The sequence below is a fragment of the Plectropomus leopardus genome, chromosome 15 (assembly GCF_008729295.1).
Source record: "Plectropomus leopardus isolate mb chromosome 15, YSFRI_Pleo_2.0, whole genome shotgun sequence".
Classification (NCBI taxonomy): Eukaryota; Metazoa; Chordata; class Actinopteri; order Perciformes; family Serranidae; genus Plectropomus; species Plectropomus leopardus.
In genome coordinates, this window is record NC_056477.1 from 4,047,194 (window position 1) to 4,060,312 (window position 13,119).

General features: G+C 37.4%; 1 protein-coding gene across 5 annotated transcripts in view; it reads left to right on the plus strand.

Annotated features, from left to right (window-relative positions):
* The window catches only part of sptbn1 (spectrin, beta, non-erythrocytic 1), a 140,755-nt gene extending 131,732 nt beyond the window's left edge, over positions 1 to 9,023 (plus strand). For 4 of the 5 annotated variants that reach the window (XM_042501881.1, XM_042501882.1, XM_042501879.1 and 1 more), the window contains 6 exons: positions 524 to 624; positions 1,320 to 1,374; positions 6,701 to 6,903; positions 7,697 to 7,870; positions 7,988 to 8,030; positions 8,794 to 9,023. In XM_042501881.1, the coding sequence (XP_042357815.1) occupies positions 524 to 624; positions 1,320 to 1,374; positions 6,701 to 6,903; positions 7,697 to 7,870; positions 7,988 to 8,030; positions 8,794 to 9,006 (789 nt within the window). In that variant the 3' untranslated portion in view covers positions 9,007 to 9,023. Of the gene's footprint in view, positions 1 to 523; positions 625 to 1,319; positions 1,375 to 2,544; positions 3,946 to 6,700; positions 6,904 to 7,696; positions 7,871 to 7,987; positions 8,031 to 8,793 lie in introns of those variants that run through there. The other variant, XM_042501883.1, reaches the window with a different exon arrangement.
* Positions 9,024 to 13,119: the final 4,096 nt, after the last annotated feature.

Below are 13,119 nucleotides of genomic sequence, written 5' to 3' on the forward strand. Positions count from 1 at the left end.
CAGCTGAAAGAAATCAGCCTGAAAGAATACAAGTTCAGGAGTGTTAGTCGTCATTAAGACGACCTGAAACAATTAGGAAATATCCATAATGCAGCTCTCAATGACGTCATCATAGCATTAAGATGTGATGATTTAACATTTAATTGAACCATTTAAAACAGTTGTAACTTATATGATGATTTGATAAAAATCGTAAAATTAAATATCTTTATAAATGTGCAGCCATGTTAATGACTGTCTGTTGAACTGAATATTGATTCTGCATTAAGGTTATTTTAGTTAATTTTCATATCATTTAGGTGTAAAAATTTGTTCAGATTAAGGTAATATAATCCTTAAATAAAATGAGAGAAATCAGTTTATCTCTGCATGACTTGTACAGCAGGTCTGGATCACGCCGGAGATTTGTTCCTACCTAAGACAAAATAATGAAGAAGTGGGTGAATGCTGCATAAGGACGAATCTTTAAATATTTTCGTGCGAGTGGGCTTTTGCATGAGGCTTAATGTCTTTGTGTGTCCAGATGGAGTTATTGGAAGTGAGAAGAATGCAAGAGGAAGAAGAGAAGAAGAGACAACCTCCGCCCACTGAGGCTCAGCCCGGCGACGCTGCAGCTCAGCAAAGGTGAGAGAACTGTGTGTCTGTGTGTTCACTCTGTGTGTTTTTACACGCTTTCTCTCTTGATTTTATATTATTAGATATTGAGTAGGAATAAGAGGTGATTCACTTCCTCTCTTTGGACAGAATTTGCATGTGCATCAGGAGTCACTGCTTCAAGTTTCACCACTGAGATGCAGCTTTCACTTCCTCTGTACTATAGATTTGTGGACAACCTTCTGATATTTTAGACAAAGCGAAAACAAAAACACACTGGAAAGAAAAAAAGAAAAGGGTGTGACAGTCATGTCATGGGTTTCCGCAGATCCTTAAAAAGTATTAAAAGGCAAATAATTCATTAATCTAAATATAAGGCCTTAATTGGTATTGAAATGTCTTAAATTAATTTTTTAAAATTGGTCTTCAGTTTCAACCTGAGTGGCATTAAAAAAGTCTTGAAAAGTAATAAATTTTAAAAAATCCCTAGTTTTGGTTATTGTAAAATTGGTCTAAAATTGCATCCTGAATGGCATTTAAAAAAAAAGTCTTAAAAAATTTATTTAATTTAATTTGCCTGAAGCTGTAGGAACCCTGATTTGACATCAGAATAAAAAGTGATGAATCAGGCAAAAATGAAAGCAGTCATCAGCTGCAGCTCTTCATGTAAATATGAAATCGTTTAAAAGTGTGTGTGACTCTTTGTGAACTGTGTGTGTTTGCAGGGAGGGCGAGCCGGTGTCTCAGAACGGGCTGCCGTCCGATCAGGAGTCTCCCAGGGTTAGTTACCGCTCGCCTGCCTACCAGCAATACAGCAGCACCCTGCAGAGCCGCAGGGCCGCAGCTGCACCATGACACACACACACACACACACACACACACGCCAATAATGTATACATTTAAAATACTTAAATTTAACTCCATGCACATGAAAGATCACAAAACACAAGCAATATTAACCTTTGACCTCATGCAGAAATACCCTAGACTCTGTTGCTAACCATGTGTGTTGTTTCCTTCCGCACACACTTTGGGATCCACACATTAACCTTCCTGTATTTATCACTTTTCTTCAGCATTTATTGTTTGCTTCTTCTTCTTCTTCTTCATGATTAATAATTTCTTATTTTATAAGTGTAATAAGTTTGACTTACAGCTTTCACATGCCTTATTTTATCTTTGTCTTAAGAAATTAGTGTAATTACACTAATTAACAAAATGAGATCTTCATCTTTGAGGCCTTTAAATCTAATAACCTCTTACAAAAGGGAATAATGGGAAGCTATGGGACTGATGGAAAATGGAGTCTTAATTTGGAGACATTCCAACACTGAGAGCATCACTAGTGTGAAAGGACCAAAATTTGCAAAGCATTTCATTTGGCACTAAAACATTCTGTTAAAATGTTTGATACAAGCATTTGATAGAAGTCACCACTGAAAAAAGGTCGAGGTGGACACAAATGCTTTTTCAGTTTAATTCTGTTTCTGCTTCATCACGTGACGCTGAAAAAGAAACTTCTGTCAAAAAAGATCAGCGTTGAAGTTTTCGCTTTCAGTTTGTGAATTTGAGGTCTTGTCTTTGGAGGAAAACATTTACTTTTAATCAAATCAAGTTCAGCGTACCTAACATTCCTTTTTGTACGTAATTAGTCCAATCATCAAGCCCCAAAATGGTGCTCTGTACTCTTTAAACAAAACCAAGCAGCAGTAGATCAGTAATGTAAAGAGACAGTCATAATAGGGATTTAAACATTTAATTGTTTGCAAAATTGAGACATTTAGCAAGAAAAAGTTTGAGTCGTCCGTTTGGCATGAGTGCGACTGCATAAGTTGTGAATGGCACCACAAAACACACACATGCATACACCAGAACATGCCGCACCTGTGTTTCTATCCATCCCTCTTATTTTTATTTCCCCTCCTCCCTTCTTCCCTCTGTCTCTCTCAGCTTGACACTCCTGTCATCATCTCCCCTCAGCTGTTAATGCTTCTGCTACTTTACGTTGTAATTTATAAACTCACCATCTGGAATATGAACACCTGAGAAGTCCACCAACAAAACACACAGCCCCCCTTTAAATCCCCAAACAGGGATTTCAAAATCTGTTCATCTGTTATAGTTTTTATGGGCATTTGTAGGATATTTATTTCTGAATGTAAATCATGGTGTCGTCAGCATAGTGGCGAATTAGGTAATAAACATAAAATAATGCACTAAATATAAAGAATACATTTATCAATGGCAACAAATCAACAAAAACACTTCAATATTGTGGATATTCACCAAAATATATTCAGATAAATTATGTCTTACTATTTTTGTCTTAAAATAAAGGATTTTAAGCTGCTATAAGTTTAGTTTGATCGTTTACACTTCACATTAACAATCTCTTAATTTTTCTGTGTAATCAATCACAGGTTTGTGATTTTAATTTTAAACTGCTGCTCACTAAGAAGTTGATTGTAGACCATACATTACTTTTATATATATCATTTTTGTGTGTACAGTTATTTACAAGACATGATTTAAAAGCCGCTTTAAAAAGATATCTACGTACCCCAAGTGTGTCTTCATCCCACAGCCCAAATTCACCATCTTCATTTTTTTTCATAGACTGCAGAATCAGTTCCTTCATCCTCCATCACATCACATGCTCTCCATGCAGTGCAACATTTCTCCATGTAAAACAGCCCCTGCATGTTATTAACAGATCTCACAGCTAATAATTTATCAAAATTTTATTACGAAATATTGCAACAAAATTGGAAACTCTTTGAAATTTCAAAAAGTTATTTAAAAAAAAGTTCTTGCATCTAAATAATTATCCTCAAGTCAGACTTTATTTCAGATTCACAAGAGGGTCACAGGATGCAAGCACTGTAAAACGAAAGTAAAAATAAGCAACTTTTAAAGCTTCTCAACAGAGAAACCGTTTCATACAGAATATTTTTGACATGCTTTTTGGATCATTCAGAATGAAGTCCAATTAACAAAAAGTATTTAGAAAAATAAGAGTAAAGTCAGTGCTTTGACTTTTCATGACAGCAACACTTCCCTTACACATAATCATTGTACACACTGACCACGTGTATATGAATGACTCTGTGTGTGTGTGTGTGTGTGTGTGTGTGTGTGGACTCCATCATCATCATTATATTTATATTATTATATTATCATCTCCTGTCACTGCAACACTGTTGTTTTGTATTATCATTATTATCGGTTGTTCTCATGTTTTATTGTCGTAACTTCTTTATTTCTCCTCATGGTTTCTGTTGCATGTCCATCCAGCTCCTTCATTGGTTCCCTGACTAACACACATTCCCCAATAAACCCCGTCAGAACCAATCAGTGCACTCAGACCCGTTCTGGTTTGTCTGTCCATGTGTTATTCATGCGTAGTTGTGACTTCTCTCCATATACTGTTTGTTTGTTTGTTTTTTTTTGCATGTTGTCATCGTCATTAGCATTTCAGTTGAGCTTTATATTAATGTTGTATTTCTCCATCTCGTGTTATTCACCAATTTTCATCCTGGGGCTTTATTCGATATAAATATACTTTGCTTAGCGGGGTTAATTCATCAACATGGATAAAAATCAATGAAATGGAAGAAGACTTCAAATAATGATTGGATAATTTAAAACTAACTCGCAGCACTAGTATTCTTCTTTGTTTTAGGAGTAGTTTACCAAATAATTGTTGGCGGGCAGCTTGGTGAATTAATTTCCTGCCAAACGTGACTGTAAAGACATTTATCACCCAGAGTTAAAGTGTTCTGGTTGATCCTGTAAAAAATAACCTTGGAAATAAAGTAACTACATACAGTAGTCGTTTAGGTGGAAATTAGGCAGTTTTTTATAAACAGAAAGTAAAAAAGTTTCCAACCTGTCAGAAATCCAAACATTGGCCTCAAAGCCAAATGTGAGCATTGAACAACAATTCACTGTCAAGACATGTCGGGCCCACCTGACCTCTGATGTTTGGTGAAGATAAATATATCTGTTATTTCTGCAGAAGAAAGATGAGTGCAAACATTGATGCGCTGCATTTAAGGTTTCAGTCCCAAATAGAACGTTTTTAGAAGAGATAAAAATGACCGTCAGGATTGTTTTATGACGAATTTCGATGAAAGCTTTCAGAATTGGTCTTACACTTATCAAGAACAAGACAGGCTTAAATTTACCGCTGTGAGAAGTAGACCTTGAACGTCTTCAAACAAAAGTTCTCAGGATCGGCCCAATGTTTAATGAGCCACCCAAAAAATCTCTGATTGGGTCTAAGCTTTGATTAACTGTCAGGGACAGTCCTTAGATTTTGTCCAACCCGAGTAAATGCTCTGGCTGAGCCGTTAAGGCTCCCAGTAAACGCTCACACGATTGGTCCAGCTCTCGCCCAAAAAATCAAAGCTCCCAGGATCGGTGCAGCTCTTGCAGCCCTTCAGTTAAAGCTCCCAGGATTGGTCCAGCCTCTGAACTGTTCTCAAAAAGAGAGTCCACCTCTGGTCCAGCCCTTGAAGAGCTCTGTAACAGGGTAATAAGCATCCAGTTGGCGTGGGTGTGGTGTGGAAAAATAAAATCTGTTTTGATACTAGGCCAATTGCATTCTCCCCTCACCAATAATGACGCCCAGTAATGAGTTCCAAGCAATTTTGTGGATAATTGTTTGAGATTTTTTTGTGTGTGTGTTTCCCGACTGCTAGCTTTTCCCTCTCCTGGTCTGTCTTCACACTGTCCACCACGTTGTGTGTTACGGAGTGGTGTTTTGATTTATTATGCATGTCCTAAAACCTGTAATCAGTGCATGATCAGACTGTGTTACTTCTCTGTGCTCTTCATGTACAATGCAGATGTTTTTCTAATCAGTACTGAAATCCTGCGCTGAGCGCAAATAATTCACTGCTAAAAACAAACGCTTAAAAATGCATTACAGAGGCTGAAGTAGCTGGTGTTAGTGGCTTGATGGATGGATCTGTAGTCTTGTTGAGTTGAGCGTGTAAAACCTCGTTTAGTCTGGTATCAGCATTTGTCTCGGTGATCTGATCACAGCTGGAAAGCACTAACTACAGCTGTAAATACAATCTGATCACTGAAACCACTCGCAGAGGTGACAGTAATGCCGTAACTTATCCATGTTATGTCCAGTTGGACGAATTGTTGGGTGACCGTCCCTCGTTTTGCGTTATGTAAAGAGTTAAATTCTGCTGACAGCGATATCTCCCGCTGTACGGACACAGCCACTGTGAGAGCAGCTTGCAAAAGTGAGGACGTAATAACTGAGTTTGGGACAGTCACGAAATCTAAACACAAGTTGTCGGCTGGAGGTGCATGATGGGATCAGGTGTGAGCAGCGTTGTGTTTCTGCTGTCCGATAATGTTGTGATCACTGAAGCGCAGGTCGATACCAGCTGTAAACGGTGTTAGCTGGGCTCACGTCGGTTTCAGAGATGTTGCAGTTGTCAATAATGACGCCATCGTGTGGTCTGTTGTAATTAGAGGCAGCTTAAAGACGATGATGTGGGGTTTGCTTTGTTGTGACCTGGTCTGTCCACCAGTTTTAAGTTTGGTTCAGTCGTAGTTTCTTAAAGTTTGATGTCACATATTTGTGTTTTTTTTTGGCTTCATTGTTTTATTTTTTCCTTTGTTCTGGATTTGAAAAGTTGTTGCACAGCGTGAAATCAGACTATCAAATACATTTACATGATCATTCTCGGCCCCAAAACAAGGAAGATTACACTCAGTATGATTTGAAAGATATTTAAACCTGTTTTTGATGTGTTATTTGGCAGCATCGATTCTGTCTAAATCCAAAGAGATTGAATGCTGCAGATTGAAGCCGGTGCTCTCTGTACATTCTCGGTGCATGTATGTGACCGTGCGCGGTTAAGAGCAGCCAGTTCACAGCTTTTATTTCAGTTTTATGTAAGTTGAGAGATTTCGAAGTGCGTACGCAGCCTGTGATTCTGCTCCGCTCTGCATGCTGCAGCTCTGATAATTCTGATTCACAGCTTCTGCGTCTGAGAGATAAAGATTCATTTAAAATCAAGCATGTGTGAGATTTATCCATCCACAGTCTCTCACAGACTCTCCTCTCGTCTGTTTGCAGGATAACGTTGAAGGTGGAGAGGTGGTGAACGGGGTGTCGGAGCCCAGCCCCGCAGGGTCTCCAGGGGCGTCTCGCAAGGGCAAGATCAGCCAGGCAGCGACCCTGCCGGCCAAGACTCAGCAGGACGCTCCCACGTCTCAGCTGGAGGGCTTCCTGCACCGCAAACACGAGTGGGAGGGACATAACAAGAAGGCTTCGAGCAGGTGGGAACCGTTTGGCGCTCGCCAGACTCTGAAATACAACAGCCAGGAATAGAAGCGTCTGTGCTGCTTTCGGTGGACTGTGTGGTTGTTTTAATATGATGAAACACACACTTATTTTCATATTTTTCAAAATTATGCTTTTCTGTTTTTCTTTTCTTTGAAACTTGAGCAAGTTGGTTTGATTTCTTTCAAAAACACGGGCAGGAAGGCAACGAGCAACTTGACAAGAAATGGCCCAAAAATGGCAAGAAATGAGTAAAAATGTAAAATAATAATAATAATTTAAAAACCCTGAGAAATTGCTCTGTAAAGTTATTTTAATTATAATTAATTAGAAGAATAAATTCTAAAGTTATAATTGTAATATTGCAGAATCAATAAGAAGAATTATTGATATAGTATTGTGGCCATTTTCCCTAGTTTTTAGATAATACTTAAAATATAATTATGATATTTCTCTTTTTTTTCTCAAAAGAAAAAAACAGTTTTCTATTTTTCTCATGTTTCAGAGATTTAAATGCTCCTAAAAGGCGTCTGTTTGCAGCATCTAGGTGTTAAAAGTTTAATATTCACCTATTTCTTCATGACAGATTTAACAGAAAAGAAAACTAAATCAAACCTTTGACATGAAAATGACTGTTCATTTAACGATTTAAGACTTAAAATACAGATATTGACCAAGAACAAGGTGTTTTAAAGACAACATCAAATTTACAACATGGAATTAAGGCAGTGAGCAGAAATCCTGCGTGTTCGCTGCAGATATCGATCTGTGATCTGACTGTCTCTGCAGGTCGTGGCACAACGTGTACTGTGTGATCAATCAGCAGGAGATGGGTTTCTATAAAGATCAGAAGAGCGCCAGTCAGGGTATTCCCTACCACAGCGAGATCCCCGTCAGCCTCAAGGACGCCGTCTGCGAGGTGGCCACGGACTACAAGAAGAAGAAACACGTCTTCAAGCTCAAGTGAGCGTCCCGATGAGTGACCGTGATTTTATCCAACTGAGTGTGACCTTCTTTTCCTCTATTTCCGCTCCTTTATTCACACTAATTATTTTTTAATGTGTTCTCAAACTTCCACAGGATCACTGACGGGAATGAGTATCTCTTCCAAGCCAAAGATGACGTAAGTTAAAAAAAAAAAAAAAAAAACGTCTTTGCACCCATGTTCCTTTTTTTTCTATTTGTATATTTACTGTTAAAACCATTGTTCAAGTCTTTACTATTTGTTGTATTAACTTTATAAGTATTATTTACATTTTAAACCTTTTTGTAAAGTTACTTTTTACAAAAAGTTTTTTTGTTTTATTTTTATTTATTTAACTTAAATAATTAGATATTTCTCGTTGTTTTGTTCAAAATTATTTTTAGGTTTTTTTAATTTGCCATTATATTTCAGTTTAAATTTAATTTAAACTTAATATTTTTATTGTCATATTTTAATGTATTCTTTTTTGTTTTACATATTTTGTATCCCAGCGACATATCGTTATCATTAATTAACACAATTTAAATATCTTTAAAATGGTTTATAAGACACTATAATGTATTTGTAAATATAAATATATATATATATATATATATATATATATATATACATATATAAGTTAAATTTGTAGATAATTGTTCCTTCCTGATGACATTTATGATTGGAGGCTGCTGTATAAACATGATGAATCTCAGTGTAGTAAAACATAATTGTAATAATAAAAATTGATGCATTAATTGAGAAATTAGAACATATTTTACATAAATAAACACTTCAAACTGTTGTTTTAGCAGTTAACAGCTACATTATAGTGTTTTATTAACCATTTATTAAATTACAGCTCTTAAATCTTGAGCAGCGTGAGTTAACCCTTTCCTCTCTCCACCTCTCCGTCCTGCAGGAAGAGATGAACGTGTGGATCTCGGCCATCTCGGCTGCCATTTCGGGCAACAAGGTGGAGGTGACGCCCAGCAGCCATAGCACGCCCGCACCCACCGCACGCGCGCAGACGCTGCCGGCCTCTGTCGCCACGGCAGCGGCGGCCGAGTCCAGCCCGGGCAAACGAGAGAAAGACAAGGAGAAACGCTTCAGTCTGTTCAGCAAGAAGAAATAGACGCTCCTCCTTCCCTCCTCCTCTCTCCTCCTCCTCCTCTGCCCTCTGGTGCTGTTTGGGGTCGCTCCTCATTATCGATCCATCGTTGGTCAAATATTTGTTGAAGATGTCCGAATTTTTTGATTTAGAGTCAGCTCGTAGCAACTGTAACGACTAAAAAACCGATAGAATAACTGCTGAAAATGTAATTAAATTGACTTCTAAATGGATTTAAATGTAATTAATGTCTGTTAATGTAATAACATCAAACAGTAACTCGATGAGGAAAAAACACTTCATCAGTTTTTATTAACATTAACTCATCGGACGATCTGGACCGCTCTGCAGCCAGTTAACGCAGCTGCATAAAATCCCAAACAGCCACTCTTTTTCTTCCTCCTATTCTTTCTTCCTCCTCCTCCTCCTCTTCCTCTCTCAAAGCGTGACTCCAGCATGCAAGCTCCGAGCCAAAACTCTCCACTCTGTGCCTATCAACCGTCCGGTCTCTGCTCAGAGCAAAGTACAGCTACAACACACCACCTGTTTCCTCTGTTCAGTTTTTGTAAGATAAGGAGCAGGAAAAACGAGTAAAAAAAAAAGATCGGATTGAAGGAAAACAAATTTAAAAAAGGGGGTCTGCAAACGCTTCAGGCAGCTGCTGTCATAAAAGATAAAAAACCAGAGTTTGCCGCTGAACAACAACACGATGTAGAGGAGTTCCCAGAATATCCCTCTTTATGATTCTTATGGCTATTAGTTGTTTTATATCTCCCACTGTTTTGTTTTTCCTCTCTGCTTCTCATCATCCCAGCTTTCGTCGACTACTGCCTTTTTGTGGGTTGTGTTTACGCTCCCGAGTCGTCTCTTTTGTTTTAATTTTTTTTTGGGGGAAGTTGTAGGTAGTTCCTGTTCGGGTCCATCCTCAGTTTTTGCGAGGCCTTGTCTTTGCAAGATGACGTGTATCCCTCTGTGGTGGGGAAAACTGAGACCACAGCGGGGTAAACCTCTGAAATTACACCTCACGTGTTTGTGTTTGAAACGTTAAAAAGCCTAAAAAGTCCAGAACCATCTTGTGAAAGTGCTAAATGCAGAAATATTCCAGCACATTTCAAAACAGCAGAAAAATCAAATTCAAAACACAAAACAAGAGCGCAGTAAACGGCATTTTGTGCACTGAATAATTCGGCTTTTCTGACGGTTGTAATTTGTGATATAATTAACCCGCGAAAAGCTGATTATCATCATGTTTCGTTACGTCCCGGTGCTGTCTAATTCCTGCAGTTTCACGCAGAGAGAAAAGAAAAGGGGCTGTAATTTGGAGCGTTACCCTGCTTTGAACTGTATGTATAACTTGTGTATAACAAACTGTTTAAAAAATAAACCTGTGTTTAATTTCACCTATATTTACTACTAATAATAAGACCTACCAACCGTAATAAGCTTCATTTGAGTATAACTTTATTTACCTAAAAACCTAACAATATGTACACTTAAATCTGAATGCAGGAGGGGAATAAATAACTGAGACCAGTAAGAATGTTTGTTAACTCAAACTTTAAAGCATCCAGTAAGGTTTATTTTCTACTCTGGTTACATTTTTTGAGACATTTCTCCCCTTAGTTATTTGAAATCTGTTTCCTCCAGTATGTATTTTCCGTTCCACAGTTAAGCTATGTCTAAGGTTTATTTAGTCTGACAAGTATGGAGACGTAGATGTACTATTAAAACAAAATTACTTTAAGCATTGCTGTTAAGTGAACAAGTCGGTTCTAAAAAGCATTTATTGGAAGTGAGTAATGTTGCAGAATAATGGTCGCTTGCTTGTTGGCTTCAGCACTCCATTTTTTCTTTATTTCCAAACTTTTGCTGCCTGTATCCTTGCAGTGAAGTCTGTTGAGTTACTTGTTTGGTTGCTTTTTATACGGAAGTTCATTAATGACAAAATTAACAGAGATTTGCGCTGCAATCATCAACGAGTTGAGATTCGAGAGGATGCAGAAACAGATTTATGAGCATGATGATGATTTTTTTTAAGGACTTTTATGAATGTTTTGAGACTCATTATGTGAGCAGCCTTCCTGTCGCATGTTATCTTTGAATTAGCATGCTCTAGTTTTGGTAGTTTGTTTATCTTTGCGTGCCAAAACTTTGCAACACTCCTTTAATGTTATTTGACCCATTTGCATCTCCATAATACAAAAAAAAAAAAAAAAAAAAATCAATGAGTTTCAAAACATCAGAAGTGAGCTGGTTTGGGGGATTTAGGGTAAAGTTGCATGATTAAATGGATTTAATCAATATGCAGCAGTTTGATGGATTCTACAGAAACACATTTTGCAAAATAAACAACTGAAAAGGTGAGTTAAAACTTCAAGCTGAACTGCAAATCCAAACTTTTCTCTTCTTGATTAGAGCTTGAATTCGTTTTGTGCTCGCTTGTAATTTTGTCATTAATTGACTTCCGTACAAACAGGAAAAGTGGAAGCAGCAAAACAGCAGTAAAGAGCCCCAAAGTGTTAAAGGTGGGTGTGTTTGTTTTTCCACAGCTGGTGGTGGGCTCGGTCGGGTGGTGAAACACCTCAAGTAAAACTCTTCACTCTGTGATTGGTCCTGAAACGGTTCCTGTTTCTTTTTCTTTTTATTTCCTTTTCTTTTTGCTACCTTCTCTGGCAATTTGATAAATATAGTGTGCATTCCTCTGTCACTGTAACCATAGTAACGAGATATTTCTTCATATTGCACAATCAACAATGCCACGATGGGGGTGGGCGGGGCTGGGTTGGGTGGGCGGGGCTTGTGTGGGGGGTTGTAGGTGAGGTAGTCAGTGTGATGTGGACCAGGGGTCACTGCTAGTTGGATCTGCACCCGTAGACTTCTCCCCATCTCTGTTACATATGTGCAAAAAGCCATTAAAATGCTTTTAAAATGAACCAAACTTTTTGTTTTCTCGTATGTGTTAATTTGTAGATTATCCTCCTGCAAGACCTCCGAAAGTGAGAGATGTGTGAAGGTAAGCTGAGTCTCAGACTGAATGTGCAGAGTTTGCAGGCCGAGGTCCGAATTTTACAGTTGAAATTTCCAACTTCCAACCGTTCAGGTGCAAAAAAAAAACGAAAAACATGATAAACAGTGACGAACTGGTGTTTCTGTGGTTAGTTCATGGACAGTTGCACCGTCAGTGGGGCCGCCTCTTTGCACATATGATAGATACCTGATAGTTTTTGACATTCATTTACATGCAGAACAGGTTTTACTGTATGATAGTAGATAAATTATTTCAATTAAATATTTGAGGCCGAAGGACATTGGGTTGGGGTTTTTTCAACATAGGTAAAAGGCCAACGAAGGAAGAAGAGGCCCAAAAATTAGCACAAAAAAATAAATTGGAAAAATTACAAGAAAAATTTCAATATAACAATATTAATTGTTTTTTTTAAAGGGAAAAAAAAAACAAACAAAAAAGGAAATGACCTGAAAAAAATAATAAAAGTAAAATAAATAATAGATAAATAAAATCATAGTTCTGTTTAAAAACAAATTTATATAGAATTAACTTACTTTCTATAGACGGACAAGTTATTCGTATTAGGAGTAAATGTTGTTGCTCTTTGTTATAACTATGAAAGTCTGTTATTTTTCCAAACATTTGTGCACAGAACTACATGTCTAAAGTGAGGATGGTTGTATGATCGCATAGACAAAAAACATTTTCCACGTATAATTCTTTTTTTTTTTTTTTTAACTGGAAAATTTGGAAAAAAATCTAAATAAATCGAATATCTCTTACAAAATAAACCCCAAACTGCATTTTCAGAGCGGTGACCTGATTTCGAGTATGTAGCAGAAATCGCTTAAGCAGAAGAGACATGTCTAAAATGAAATTATTAAATGCAGGTTTTTAACCCTTCAGATCTGCACTGTAACACTGAACACACTATAAAAGGTCAGTACATTTCCAACTCAAAGGCGCTGAATAATTTAGCTTTTTGTGCCCAAATTAAGAGGTCAAGTATCCCAAAGTAAATCTAGAAAACTAAACGTTTTTTCCAGAAACAGTTTTGAGGATTCTCCTTGAAGCTGTTTTTGTTTTTTTTTAAATATAGATTTAAAATTGTCCACAGTGAGGTCTGATAG